This window comes from Hemibagrus wyckioides, linkage group LG03 (genome assembly GCF_019097595.1).
Source record: "Hemibagrus wyckioides isolate EC202008001 linkage group LG03, SWU_Hwy_1.0, whole genome shotgun sequence".
In the NCBI taxonomy this organism is placed as follows: domain Eukaryota; kingdom Metazoa; phylum Chordata; class Actinopteri; order Siluriformes; family Bagridae; genus Hemibagrus; species Hemibagrus wyckioides.
This window is the reverse complement of record NC_080712.1, coordinates 33,248,052-33,262,317: the sequence shown is the minus strand read 5'-3', so window position 1 is coordinate 33,262,317 and position 14,266 is coordinate 33,248,052. Positions and strand designations below refer to the sequence as shown.

General features: G+C 44.7%; 1 protein-coding gene across 4 annotated transcripts in view; it reads right to left on the bottom strand.

Annotated features, from left to right (window-relative positions):
- The window catches only part of rock2a (rho-associated, coiled-coil containing protein kinase 2a), a 76,665-nt gene extending 63,036 nt beyond the window's left edge, over positions 1-13,629 (bottom strand). Inside the window, exon 1 of one of the 4 annotated variants that reach the window (XM_058383073.1) lies at positions 12,888-13,629. In XM_058383073.1, coding sequence (XP_058239056.1) covers positions 12,888-12,989 — 102 coding nt within the window. In that variant the 5' untranslated portion in view covers positions 12,990-13,629. The remainder of the gene's footprint in view (positions 1-12,887) is intronic. The other 3 variants (XM_058383083.1, XM_058383093.1, XM_058383100.1) reach the window with 3 other exon arrangements.
- Positions 13,630-14,266: the final 637 nt, after the last annotated feature.

The following is a 14,266-nucleotide window of genomic DNA, read 5'->3' as shown; positions in this document are numbered from 1 at the left end:
GCTGATTATTCCATTGATTTACTGATTAATCGGATAAGAAGTACTTTTTCTTTATTAAAGAGGAATACTAAATATGCAAGAGAAAAGACGACAGGTTTTTTAAAATGAACAACTAAGATGTTTCCTATTTACAAAAATGAAAAAACCTTAACCTATTCAGTGCATTTAAGTGACATTCAAAATGCAAATGGAAATATATAAATTAAAAAATACTTAATTACTTCAAAAGAAAGTAAAAACAGTACAACCTAAAACAAAATGATAATTTTGACGTTTCAGTCTAACTACAGCTCAGGCCTCCTGGTGGTCCATCAGGATCTCACGCTCTCATTGCCGCGGCCCGGGTTCGATTCCCGGGCGGGGCGCCACCCCAGCCACTGTGTGTGAATGTGATATTAACACAGTGAAGTTAGTTTGATATTCAGACATTAGAGAGACATTCGAAAGCGGCATTTTAGGGGCCGTCGACAAATTTCTGTACGACTGAAATGTGGTACTTGTTACTTACCTGGCTACATGCCCCAGTTATTCTAATTTCTTCTTAAATATACATATGCCATGCATCATTGCATACTGCTTTTGTTAATTTATTACTAACAATTTAATTAATAGATAGTATTAATTATGCATCATGTGAATTATTTATTTATTTTTTAATAATAAAAAAATATCACTATTCCTTCTAGGTCATGTGACCCTGTGACCCCAAACTAGTACCAAAATGTAATTGGAAACCCCCACGAGGTACACCTCGTTATCCCAAAATATGTCTACACTGATTTTTATTTGCCGACGGTCCCTAAAATACCACTTCCAAATGTCTAATGACCGAATATCAAACTCACATCACCGCAGTTGAGATGTTGAAGTATGGAACTTGTAGTGTTGTGGTACACAACAGTCTTACAGTAATCACACTGTACAGAGTTTTCTGTCTGTTTTAGTTTGAAATGATCCCAAACGTTCTGCCGTTTTCTTTGGCCTGAATCTTCTCTGTGTGTAGTTACAGTAAATGGACTAAACGAAGCTTAGAGGCAACTAATTTGCCTCGATGATTTTTTTGTATTCGAATTACTCGAGGAATCGTTTCAGCCCTAATTGTGATGCGCTATTTTTCAGCAGCTCACATCTGCTACAGCGAGCCTAATCACCTTCTCAGTTCACGTGGCTAAACGGTCTAGCGTGTACATGCGGAGGGCTGCAGGAACTGGAGCATCGTGTCAGGTCGACTCTCTCTGGTCAGAGCACAAAAGCCACGAGGGAACAGAGAGAGAGAGAGAGAGAGAGAGAGATAGTGATAAGAAGTCATCAACATTCCAGACTGCAGGGAGATTATCTCTGAGTTCCACAGCAGCAGCAACACCTCCCAAGTGTTCCCATCCTCCTCCTCCTAACTGCTGTCAAACACACACACACACACACACGCAGTCTGGAAGAACAGCAGGAGGAGCTCTCTGCTCTCGGGGCGGGGCCTGATGACATGATGCTATGATATCCACACTGTGACACGTTAACGCTTATTTCTTTAAACGTTTTACACTAGCGAGTATTGTGGATTTGGCTAAATGTCAGCTAACAACTTTCCTACTTTCATGCTAGCATGTGGCGTGGTCTGTCCAGGTGTAGCTGTACTAGTTAACCACAAAAATAAGCGCGAAAGGAAACAAGCTGTTACGTTACGTCCTCGGGTTTGTGCTAGCTTTGTTCGAAGATAAGATTAGCAAAACAAGTTAACCGTACTAGCTACATTCATGCACCAGCGCTACAGACGATCTCTGTACATTGCATTGCACGTTCTTTTTTTTTTGTGTTGTCTTTTTTGTATTTATTATTTTTGCACTGTCTTGTCGTTGCTTTGTTTGCACCTAGCTGCACACTTACACTTTATGTGGCTTGGACGAACTTTCGGCCTAGCTTTGTGTTGTTCTTGTGTTTGATCTTTATGTCGTATGTTTATGTAGCAAACGTGGTTTCATTTTACTATGTACTGTATCAGCTGTATGTGGTTGAAATGACAAAGCTTCTTGAATCTTGCTGCTTCCTTCCAAGCTTTTGTTAAAATCTTTATACGCATTTAAAGAGAGAGAGCTTATATTTGACAAGATAAAATAAAACCATAGTTCTACTTCAGAGAATTTTTCTTTTTCATAGAATTAAGAAAATCTTATAACAAATGTCATGGAAATCGTAGCTCTGTGTCAAATATCCGTGTGGAAAATATAAAAACACTAGTTAATGGCTAATCAGAAAACACATTCACATAATATATATATACAATTCTACGTTTAGTCAGGATTTTGGTGTGAAGGGAAAGGTTTCTAGTACGATGGTGTGATATTTCTTACTGTATCGCACGTCTCTAAACAGGAAGCTTTGATTTTATGAGGTAAAAATTTCCCTCAGACACCAAGGTATAAAGCTATAATATCGTTACAGTGAACTGAGAAGAGGTTCCATGACGTTTTGGAGAGCTTATCATCTCCATCATGATATACAACACGTTTTTCTGACAGAAAAACAAGGTGGTTTTTTTGTCCTTCAGGTCAATCAGTGACCGAGTGACCTTTGCCCCGGGGCCGGAGGTTTCCTCCTGCCTCCTCATCACATATGTTAACCTTCCGGAAAATTCCTAACGGCCGACAGCTGAGACGAACCCTTCAACACCGTCACATCTTGAGGTGATCGAACGCAAATACTCCATGACACATGGAATAAAGATATTATAACTTTATTCTACAGCCCCAGTGAGGTAAATCTTTACCTCAGCTTAAATAATCAATGCTTCAGGTTTCGTTTCCATGAGTCAGCATTTTAATCTATAAACTGGGGAAACCTGAATAAAAAAGTGATGCATTCGAATAATCACAATTTCTGACATGCTGGCTAATTGCTAGCATCATAACACAGACTCACAAAGCTGACTAGCATTGCTAGCTAACGGTAGAGGTGTGCTACTGTATGTAAAAGAATTCCTATCATTAAAAACACAAAACAAATTGAACTGAATTAGTTTTACACAACAACTGGCCTTCAAATCTCACCACCCTAAAACACACACACACTTTACACAAGTGAGAGGTGTGTGTAAAGCGACTAGTGTAGCAGCCAAACAAGCACATTATACTGGATAAGTGAATAATCAGCTTGAGTTAATGACTAAATAAATGAATAAGTGTGTGTGTGTGTGTGTGCGCGTGCGAGTGTGTGAGAGAGCGAGAGAAGAATAAGAAATTATACAGTTCCTTTTGCTGTTTTCCTGTGGTGAATAGCAAACTAGCGTAGCAAGCTAGCTGGGGTAAAAACACTCGTTAGCATATTTTACCAGAGATTGCTGTATGTTCGATTATTAGCTTTTACCACAGATTGTGGGATGTTCGATTACTTATTTTACTACAGTTAGCTGAATGTGTACAGCGATAGGAGCGCTAATAGAACACCGCAGCTAATAACCAAAACATTAGCTTTTGAGACGCTGAAACTTCTAGAGATGCTCAATTATCAGACAAGAAGCTGTATGCTGTCTCTGAGACACTGTTTGTGCACAGGGTGTGTGTGTGTGTGTGTGTGTGCGTGCGCTATCAGGAGGGAGGGACGAGGCTGTTCCCAGTACACACACACACACACACACACACACACACACACACACAGCTCCTTCGCTGAGATAAACCAGAAAGGGACAATGGCTATAAATGGCACAGAGTTAGAGCACGAGATCTGTTCACTCCCACACACTGCTTCTCAGCTCATCTCTCTACATCCAAAGTCCACTTTTCTTCATCCTGGACACGCCAATTTACCAATATGTACACACAAAAATACCACTCGCCCACCCACACACACACACACACACACACACACACACACACACACACACACACACACACAGAGAGGTCAGGCCTCTGAGGTTATAATCAGTTCTCTTTGAAAGAGGATTAAACGATTAATCATCTAAATCATTAGCAGGGTAATCTAGCATCACAGTAATATTTTGGTGAGGTTTACCTGTCCCTGTTCTCCTCGATCACTAAAAAACTTTCAATGAACTCTGACCCTCTGCGGCGTCTCCCACAGCAGAGCACAGGATAAGCTACACTTTTGAGGCTAGGCTTAGCTGCCATGTCGCATCATTTCTCTGTCAAACCCAACTGCGCACTGTTCAGATTTACACACAGGCAGAAATCTAACATTTTAAATAAAAGTGAGGTCACAAATAAGACGAAATCTTATAGCACCGTTAGCCTCGCAGCTCCAGCGCTACAAACATCTCGGCTGATAAACTACGCATGAGGTAAACTGTGGAATTTGTTCTACACTGAAGCCATTCCAGCGTTGCTTTAGTCGCACGTTAACGTGGCGTAATTACGTGCTAACTGCAGATTTGTCCCGAACACATTTCTGAGTCCGCGGAGAGTACACTACAGGAAAGAGCGCTTCATTAAAAGATATTTTCATTGTGCATTCCTCAGGAGTGAGTAGATGAGTCCTCTGGCTCACGTCTCCACACTCTGACTGATTAGCGGGACGCTTGGCTCCAGCGCGTGGCTCTGGTATTGACGTTAAACCGCAAGGCCACTGAAGAGCGAGGCGTGTGGCATAAACACACCAGTGTGTCTCAGCACCGCTCTTTCATCACACACACACACAATGAAATACTTGACTTAATCCTGAGGGCATGTTAACGTGATGCTGAGGGCCAGACCAGGTCACATGACTGTTAGAGGAGTGTGTTAGAGTAGTGTGTTGTGTTAGAGGAGTGTGTTGTGTTAGAGGAGTGTGTTGTGTTAGAGGAGTGTGTTAGAGGAGTGTGTTGTGTTGTGTTGTGTTAGAGGAGTGTGTTGTGTTAGAGGAGTGTGTTAGAGGAGTGTGTTGTGTTGTGTTAGAGGAGTGTGTTGTGTTGTGTTGTGTTAGAGGAGTGTGTTGTGTTGTGTTAGAGGAGTGTGTTGTGTTAGAGGAGTGTGTTAGAGGAGTGTGTTGTGTTAGAGGAGTGTGTTGTGTTAGAGGAGTGTGTTGTGTTAGAGGAGTGTGTTAGAGGAGTGTGTTGTGTTAGAGGAGTGTGTTGTGTTAGAGGAGTGTGTTGTGTTAGAGGAGTGTGTTGTGTTGTGTTGTGTTAGAGGAGTGTGTTAGAGGAGTGTGTTGTGTTAGAGGAGTGTGTTGTGTTAGAGGAGTGTGTTAGAGGAGTGTGTTGTGTTAGAGGAGTGTGTTGTGTTAGAGGAGTGTGTTGTGTTAGAGGAGTGTGTTAGAGGAGTGTGTTGTGTTAGAGGAGTGTGTTGTGTTGTGTTAGAGGAGTGTGTTGTGTTAGAGGAGTGTGTTAGAGGAGTGTGTTGTGTTAGAGGAGTGTGTTGTGTTGTGTTAGAGGAGTGTGTTGTGTTGTGTTAGAGGAGTGTGTTGTGTTAGAGGAGTGTGTTAGAGGAGTGTGTTGTGTTAGAGGAGTGTGTTAGAGGAGTGTGTTGTGTTAGAGGAGTGTGTTAGAGGAGTGTGTTAGAGGAGTGTGTTAGAGGAGTGTGTTAGAGGAGTGTGTTGTGTTAGAGGAGTGTGTTGTGTTAGAGGAGTGTGTTAGAGGAGTGTGGTGTGTTAGAGGAGTGTGTTGTGTTAGAGGAGTGTGTTAGAGGAGTGTGTTGTGTTAGAGGAGTGTGTTGTGTTAGAGGAGTGTGTTAGAGGAGTGTGTTGTGTTAGAGGAGTGTGTTGTGTTAGAGGAGTGTGTTAGAGGAGTGTGTTGTGTTAGAGGAGTGTGTTAGAGGAGTGTGTTGTGTTAGAGGAGTGTGTTGTGTTAGAGGAGTGTGTTGTGTTGTGTTAGAGGAGTGTGTTGTGTTGTGTTAGAGGAGTGTGTTGTGTTAGAGGAGTGTGTTGTGTTAGAGGAGTGTGTTGTGTTAGAGGAGTGTGTTAGAGGAGTGTGTTAGAGGAGTGTGTTGTGTTGTGTTAGAGGAGTGTGTTGTGTTAGAGGAGTGTGTTGTGTTAGAGGAGTGTGTTGTGTTAGAGGAGTGTGTTAGAGGAGTGTGTTGTGTTAGAGGAGTGTGTTGTGTTGTGTTAGAGGAGTGTGTTGTGTTAGAGGAGTGTGTTAGAGGAGTGTGTTAGAGGAGTGTGTTGTGTTGTGTTAGAGGAGTGTGTTGTGTTAGAGGAGTGTGTTAGAGGAGTGTGTTGTGTTAGAGGAGTGTGTTGTGTTGTGTTAGAGGAGTGTTGTGTTAGAGGAGTGTGTTGTGTTAGAGGAGTGTGTTAGAGGAGTGTGTTGTGTTAGAGGAGTGTGTTAGAGGAGTGTGCTGTGTTGTGTTAGAGGAGTGTGTTGTGTTAGAGGAGTGTGTTAGAGGAGTGTGTTGTGTTGTGTTAGAGGAGTGTGTTGTGTTAGAGGAGTGTGTTAGAGGAGTGTGTTGTGTTGTGTTAGAGGAGTGTGTTGTGTTGTGTTAGAGGAGTGTGTTGTGTTAGAGGAGTGTGTTAGAGGAGTGTGTTAGAGGAGTGTGTTGTGTTGTGTTAGAGGAGTGTGTTGTGTTGTGTTAGAGGAGTGTGTTGTGTTGTGTTAGAGGAGTGTGTTGTGTTGTGTTAGAGGAGTGTGTTGTGTTGTGTTAGAGGAGTGTGTTGTGTTGTGTTAGAGGAGTGTGTTGTGTTGTGTTAGAGGAGTGTGTTGTGTTAGAGGAGTGTGTTGTGTTGTGTTAGAGGAGTGTGTTGTGTTGTGTTAGAGGAGTGTGTTGTGTTGTGTTAGAGGAGTGTGTTGTGTTAGAGGAGTGTGTTGTGTTAGAGGAGTGTGTTGTGTTGTGTTAGAGGAGTGTGTTGTGTTGTGTTAGAGGAGTGTGTTGTGTTAGAGGAGTGTGTTGTGTTGTGTTAGAGGAGTGTGTTGTGTTGTGTTAGAGGAGTGTGTTGTGTTGTGTTAGAGGAGTGTGTTGTGTTAGAGGAGTGTGTTGTGTTAGAGGAGTGTGTTGTGTTGTGTTAGAGGAGTGTGTTGTGTTGTGTTAGAGGAGTGTGTTGTGTTAGAGGAGTGTGTTAGAGGAGTGTGTTGTGTTAGAGGAGTGTGTTGTGTTGTGTTAGAGGAGTGTGTTGTGTTAGAGGAGTGTGTTAGAGGAGTGTGTTGTGTTAGAGGAGTGTGTTGTGTTGTGTTAGAGGAGTGTGTTGTGTTAGAGGAGTGTGTTAGAGGAGTGTGTTGTGTTAGAGGAGTGTGTTGTGTTGTGTTAGAGGAGTGTGTTGTGTTGTGTTAGAGGAGTGTGTTGTGTTAGAGGAGTGTGTTGTGTTAGAGGAGTGTGTTGTGTTGTGTTAGAGGAGTGTGTTGTGTTGTGTTAGAGGAGTGTGTTGTGTTAGAGGAGTGTGTTGTGTTGTGTTAGAGGAGTGTGTTGTGTTGTGTTAGAGGAGTGTGTTGTGTTGTGTTAGAGGAGTGTGTTGTGTTGTGTTAGAGGAGTGTGTTGTGTTGTGTTAGAGGAGTGTGTTGTGTTGTGTTAGAGGAGTGTGTTGTGTTAGAGGAGTGTGTTGTGTTGTGTTAGAGGAGTGTGTTGTGTTAGAGGAGTGTGTTGTGTTAGAGGAGTGTGTTAGAGGAGTGTGTTGTGTTAGAGGAGTGTGTTAGAGGAGTGTGTTGTGTTAGAGGAGTGTGTTGTGTTGTGTTAGAGGAGTGTGTTAGAGGAGTGTGTTGTGTTAGAGGAGTGTGTTGTGTTGTGTTAGAGGAGTGTGTTGTGTTAGAGGAGTGTGTTAGAGGAGTGTGTTGTGTTAGAGGAGTGTGTTGTGTTGTGTTAGAGGAGTGTGTTGTGTTGTGTTAGAGGAGTGTGTTGTGTTAGAGGAGTGTGTTAGAGGAGTGTGTTAGAGGAGTGTGTTGTGTTGTGTTAGAGGAGTGTGTTGTGTTGTGTTAGAGGAGTGTGTTGTGTTGTGTTAGAGGAGTGTGTTGTGTTAGAGGAGTGTGTTGTGTTGTGTTAGAGGAGTGTGTTGTGTTAGAGGAGTGTGTTGTGTTAGAGGAGTGTGTTGTGTTAGAGGAGTGTGTTAGAGGAGTGTGTTGTGTTAGAGGAGTGTGTTAGAGGAGTGTGTTGTGTTAGAGGAGTGTGTTGTGTTGTGTTAGAGGAGTGTGTTGTGTTAGAGGAGTGTGTTAGAGGAGTGTGTTGTGTTAGAGGAGTGTGTTGTGTTAGAGGAGTGTGTTAGAGGAGTGTGTTGTGTTAGAGGAGTGTGTTGTGTTGTGTTAGAGGAGTGTGTTGTGTTGTGTTAGAGGAGTGTGTTGTGTTGTGTTAGAGGAGTGTGTTGTGTTAGAGGAGTGTGTTGTGTTAGAGGAGTGTGTTAGAGGAGTGTGTTGTGTTGTGTTAGAGGAGTGTGTTGTGTTAGAGGAGTGTGTTGTGTTAGAGGAGTGTGTTGTGTTAGAGGAGTGTGTTGTGTTGTGTTAGAGGAGTGTGTTGTGTTGTGTTAGAGGAGTGTGTTGTGTTGTGTTAGAGGAGTGTGTTGTGTTGTGTTAGAGGAGTGTGTTGTGTTAGAGGAGTGTGTTGTGTTGTGTTAGAGGAGTGTGTTGTGTTAGAGGAGTGTGTTGTGTTGTGTTAGAGGAGTGTGTTGTGTTGTGTTAGAGGAGTGTGTTGTGTTAGAGGAGTGTGTTGTGTTGTGTTAGAGGAGTGTGTTGTGTTGTGTTAGAGGAGTGTGTTGTGTTGTGTTAGAGGAGTGTGTTGTGTTGTGTTAGAGGAGTGTGTTGTGTTGTGTTAGAGGAGTGTGTTGTGTTAGAGGAGTGTGTTGTGTTGTGTTAGAGGAGTGTGTTGTGTTGTGTTAGAGGAGTGTGTTGTGTTGTGTTAGAGGAGTGTGTTGTGTTGTGTTAGAGGAGTGTGTTGTGTTAGAGGAGTGTGTTGTGTTATGTTAGAGGAGTGTGTTGTGTTATGTTAGAGGAGTGTGTTGTGTTAGAGGAGTGTGTTAGAGGAGTGTGTTGTGTTAGAGGAGTGTGTTGTGTTGTGTTAGAGGAGTGTGTTGTGTTAGAGGAGTGTGTTAGAGGAGTGTGTTGTGTTAGAGGAGTGTGTTGTGTTGTGTTAGAGGAGTGTGTTGTGTTATGTTAGAGGAGTGTGTTGTGTTAGAGGAGTGTGTTAGAGGAGTGTGTTGTGTTAGAGGAGTGTGTTGTGTTGTGTTAGAGGAGTGTGTTGTGTTAGAGGAGTGTGTTAGAGGAGTGTGTTGTGTTAGAGGAGTGTGTTGTGTTGTGTTAGAGGAGTGTGTTGTGTTAGAGGAGTGTGTTAGAGGAGTGTGTTGTGTTAGAGGAGTGTGTTGTGTTATGTTAGAGGAGTGTGTTGTGTTAGAGGAGTGTGTTGTGTTAGAGGAGTGTGTTGTGTTAGAGGAGTGTGTTGTGTTGTGTTAGAGGAGTGTGTTGTGTTAGAGGAGTGTGTTAGAGGAGTGTGTTGTGTTAGAGGAGTGTGTTGTGTTGTGTTAGAGGAGTGTGTTGTGTTAGAGGAGTGTGTTAGAGGAGTGTGTTGTGTTAGAGGAGTGTGTTGTGTTGTGTTAGAGGAGTGTGTTGTGTTGTGTTAGAGGAGTGTGTTGTGTTAGAGGAGTGTGTTGTGTTAGAGGAGTGTGTTGTGTTTTATTTATGAAGTTAACATATCAGTGTATCAGCTAATATCTGAGCCTGACATCGCCATGGTAACAGAGGCAGCTCTCTGTGATCCGGTTCTGCAGAGTTTAGATATAAAATAAAGAAATGATCTAGAATAATCATAAATCTCTCTCCCTCTCTCTCTCACACACACACACACTCGCGCGCACACACACACTCGCGCGCACACACACACACACACTCGCGCGCACACACACACACACTCGCGCGCACACACACACACACACTCGCGCGCACACACACACTCGCGCGCACACACACACACACTCGCGCGCGCACACACACACACACACACTCGCGCGCGCACACACACACACACTCGCGCGCACACACACACACACACTCGCGCGCACACACACACTCGCACGCGCGCACACACTCGCGCACACACTCGCGCACACACACACACACTCGCGCACACACACACACTCGCGCACACACACACACTCGCGCACACACACACACACACACTCGCGCGCACACACACACACTCGCGCGCACACACACACACACTCGCGCGCACACACACACACACACTCGCGCGCACACACACACACACTCGCGCGCACACACACACACACTCGCGCGCACACACACACTACACTCGCGCGCGCGCACACACACACTACACTCGCGCGCGCGCACACACACACTACACTCGCGCGCGCGCACACACACACTACACTCGCGCGCGCGCGCACACACACACACACACACAGTTTAAACTCAGTAACACACTTCTCTCTCGCTTTCTGTCTGTCATGCCTCTCTCTCTCTCTCATGCCTCTGTCTGTCTCCCTCTCTCATGCCTCTGTCTCTCACTCTCTCTCCCATGCCTCTGTCTGTCTCCCTCTCTCTCTCTCATGCCTCTGTCTGTCTCACTCTCTCTCCCTCTCTCATGCCTCTGTCTCTCTCCCTCCCTCCCTCTCATGCCTCTCCCTCTCTCCGTCTCTCTCCCTCTCTCATGCCTCTGTCTGTCTCACTCTCTCTCCCTCTCTCCCATGCCTCTGTCTGTCTCCCTCTCTCATGCCTCTGTCTCTCTCCCTCCCTCTCATGCCTCTGTCTGTCTCACTCTCTCTCCCTCTCCCATGCCTCTGTCTGTCTCCCTCTCTCTCCCTCACACACATTTTACTTCACCAGTCTTGTAGTATTGTCTGTTCTAGGTGAATTTCCCCACACATTTTAAATGTGAGTGTTTTCCTGCTCTCGCACACAAGCTCTCACACACTGGCTCTCGCATCATAAGCACTGCATTAATGGGAAACAAGTTGCTGGTGTTTTAGCACAGAGCTCACGGTAAATTATGCATCCAATCGATAGCGACACTCCCGAGAGTCCTCTACGCGTCTCAGCGCAGTGTTTAGCGGAGATCCAGAATCAATATGGGATCAACAGCGCACTCTCGTTAGAAATAAAAAGGGTCTGGACTAGCGAGAACCAATCAGAGCGCAGGAGTTCGTTAAGAGCAGAGCAGAACATGGTAGGCGGAGTAAAAGAGACAGATATCTGTGCGTAATATTTTAATGAATGTTCACATAGCTCAGGGTTCTCTGGGTGTATGCAGAGCTCAGGGTTCTCTAGGTCTATGTGGAGCTCAGGGTTCTCTCTGTGGGTTCTCTGGGTCTATGCAGAGCTGAGGGTTCTCTGTGGGTTCTCTGGGTCTATGTGGAGCTCAGGGTTCTCTCTGTGGGTTCTCTGGGTCTATGCAGAGCTCAGGGTTCTCTCTGTGGGTTCTCTAGGTCTATATGGCGCTCAGGGATCTCTGTGGGTTCTCTGTGTCTATACAGAGCTCAGGGTTCTCTTTGTGGGTTCTTTGGGTCTATGCGGAGCTCAGGGTTCTCTCTGTGCTGTGGGTTTCCTCAGGGTTCTCTGACTTACACGTCACAAACACCTCATTATAGACACGTTCTAAACATTCATGCCGTCCGTATGACCTGGACATCACACAGGACTGCGTTAAACAGTGGGCCGTGATGCACCGTGTCCAACATTCAGACACAGATCAGACGTGATCCCGTGTCCACATCATCCTGACATCAGAACAGAAACTTTTTTACCAGAGCACCATCGCTGTGGGTTCACAAAACACAAACGAACAGGAGTGCAGACTGACCGCGTCCTCACTTCACAGTCATACACAAGCCGGTTTCTGTAACTGACCTGCAGAGGTTTGTGTGTGTGAACGGTTTCAGTCTGATCTATCTGACCGCTCGTGTGCTGTTTCAGCAAAGAACTGTTTAGCCCTAGCCAAAAAAACAAACTGCATGAGAACAGGGAGACGAGAGATGCGAGATCAGATAACGGTTTCAGATGGACAGCATTATTCCAACATGACAAAAAAATCCAATCCGAGTCGTTTAAAGAACAAGCAACAATATCCGATCTGTGGCAGCGGTCAGCGTAAACCAGGGGAATCGTTTGGAAGAATGATGGAAAGTGTGGATTTGGAGGAGAGATATGTTTCTTTCAGTCTGATAACGTCCTGAAACTCCGAGATGAACCAGATTAATCCGATCCAGAAGGGTTTTTTGGATATAAGACTTCTCATGCATGAGAGCACAGGATACAGTTCATCAGCTGTTGCATCTCTTATGATTGTAATAGACACACACACAGATCCCTGCTATTGATATAGGAATGAAAACTAGGAATGTGGGAAGTGGAAGAAAGATTTTTTTCCTCCTCGTGCTGCCGGGAAACTGAGTCAGCACGACTTCCTGACAGCTCCAGACGTCGGCACGAGCCCTGACATGTTTCGAGAAAGCCGTGCATCACAAACAGAATAAACACTTTGCATGCAATGTTGCATGTAATCGCCTGCGTTGTTATGTAAGTAAAGAGGATCACCTCCGCGTGCACGGCGCTTCCGAAAACTTGACCTGCACGCGGAAAAACAGCGCACCACCAACACCACAACAACAACAACAACAACAACAACAACAATAATAATAATAATAATAATAATAACAAGAACAAGAACAGCAACAGCTCGAGAGCCTGCAGGAAGCAGGAGGCACGCTGAGAAAGTTTGGCCAACAATATGACTATATTTGGTGCGCGAGGAGGAGGATGAAGACGGAACAGTCTGTCCAAAATGGCAAGATCCCTGTGCGCGAGCTCGCACTAAACTACCCCTTTGAGCCAAAATGATAAACAAACACATATACAGAGATACACAAACGCAGCAATATATAAACATATATTCTAAACATAAACACACAGGTTCTGTATATTTCTGGTCTTCGGTTATAATGTTGCATTGCAGTGTTTTTTTTCAGTGAACCGGAAACACCGAAACCGGGCAAAGGAAAAAAACGGCGCCTTGGCCGTGCATGAAACATTCATGACAACTCACCAGCAAACTTTCCAGGTTGATGGCAGAGCGCGGGTCTCTGACCATGGCCTCCAGTTTCTTCAGCCGCTTCTCCATCCTGCTTTCGGCTCCCGAAGACATCATCAGATCATATCCTCAGATCAGACCACGCTCTAGAGGTTAGATTCCTGCGCGAGGGCGCTGCATTCAAACCAAAATGACAACAACTGTAGCTCCTCTTTGGCCTGTAGGGTTTTCTAGGATCTCCCACCCCACCAGCAGGGCAAAAAAATGTGGATTAATCCAACCGGAAATGCTCCTCCAATTAAGTTTGAAAAGTCGGGCAGGACCCCGACTCAGTCCGCCGCGCCATGCTCAACTTCCCTGATCAAGAAAGAAATTGTTGGGGTTAGTAATTTTTTTGGAGGGGGGTGTTGAGAAGGGCGTTTTCTATCCCTCCCCTCTTCCCTCTCTCTCTTTACTTCACTCGTTTATTCCTCTTCGGATGGTTTTCTGGCTTCACGCGCCTTGGCGCCTCGCGCTGTTCCTCCGCCGCCGCGTCGCCTCTTTCCGAGTCTCTCCATCAAACACACTCCTCCGCCGGATCGCGAGCTAGCTCCGTATCTAAAATGGAGGTATGGAGGTATCGGGAAAACGAGACATTGCTCGCTGATTAATTCATCACGTTTGTGAATTTCCCAGCACGCCTTTTGTCCGCTCGCGTCTTCGTAGCCACAACCGTGCAGCGTTCAAGAGCTTATACCGGAATTACCGTAAATATCCGTCGAGCTACGAGCTCGCGCTCCAGGAAATAATGGCGTCTAACTGGACTTTCCGTACCATGTTCTGTGCATTTAGTCCAGAAGATGAACCTTAATAACCATTACACTTTTCTAATTTAAAAGATACACAATAAAGATGAAAAAAATAGCTTCACACCCTGGTACCAAAAAAAAGTTGGAACTTCTTGGAGTGTTTAAGACAATTCCAGCCTTGTGTCCTAAATCCCTCCTTTTCTACACACTCCAGAGTGCATTATGTGTTCACTCATCCAACAATGTTCTAAGCTGTTACTGATCTAAACTAAACTGTACTGATCCTTCACACTGGGTCTTCTTTTGCACCTTTACTGCAAACCTTTTATCTAGAAATGTGCATGTTGTGTGTCTTCACTCTTATAGCCAGACTTTATCCACACTTGCAGGTGAAACATGCTGCAGATCTTAAAGGTATAACGTTCAAGAGGACCACAGTGAAGATAATTTATTTTTATTTCTATTGAGAGGTTCTTCTGATGTAGGTTTCTCCATCTCTATCATGTTGTTGTTGTTCTATACCAGTTGTGTTAATGTCAGAGATGCAGTTATGGAAAATTAATCAACAGCTTTGGACTGATCGCAATCCAGAACTCAACATCTCCC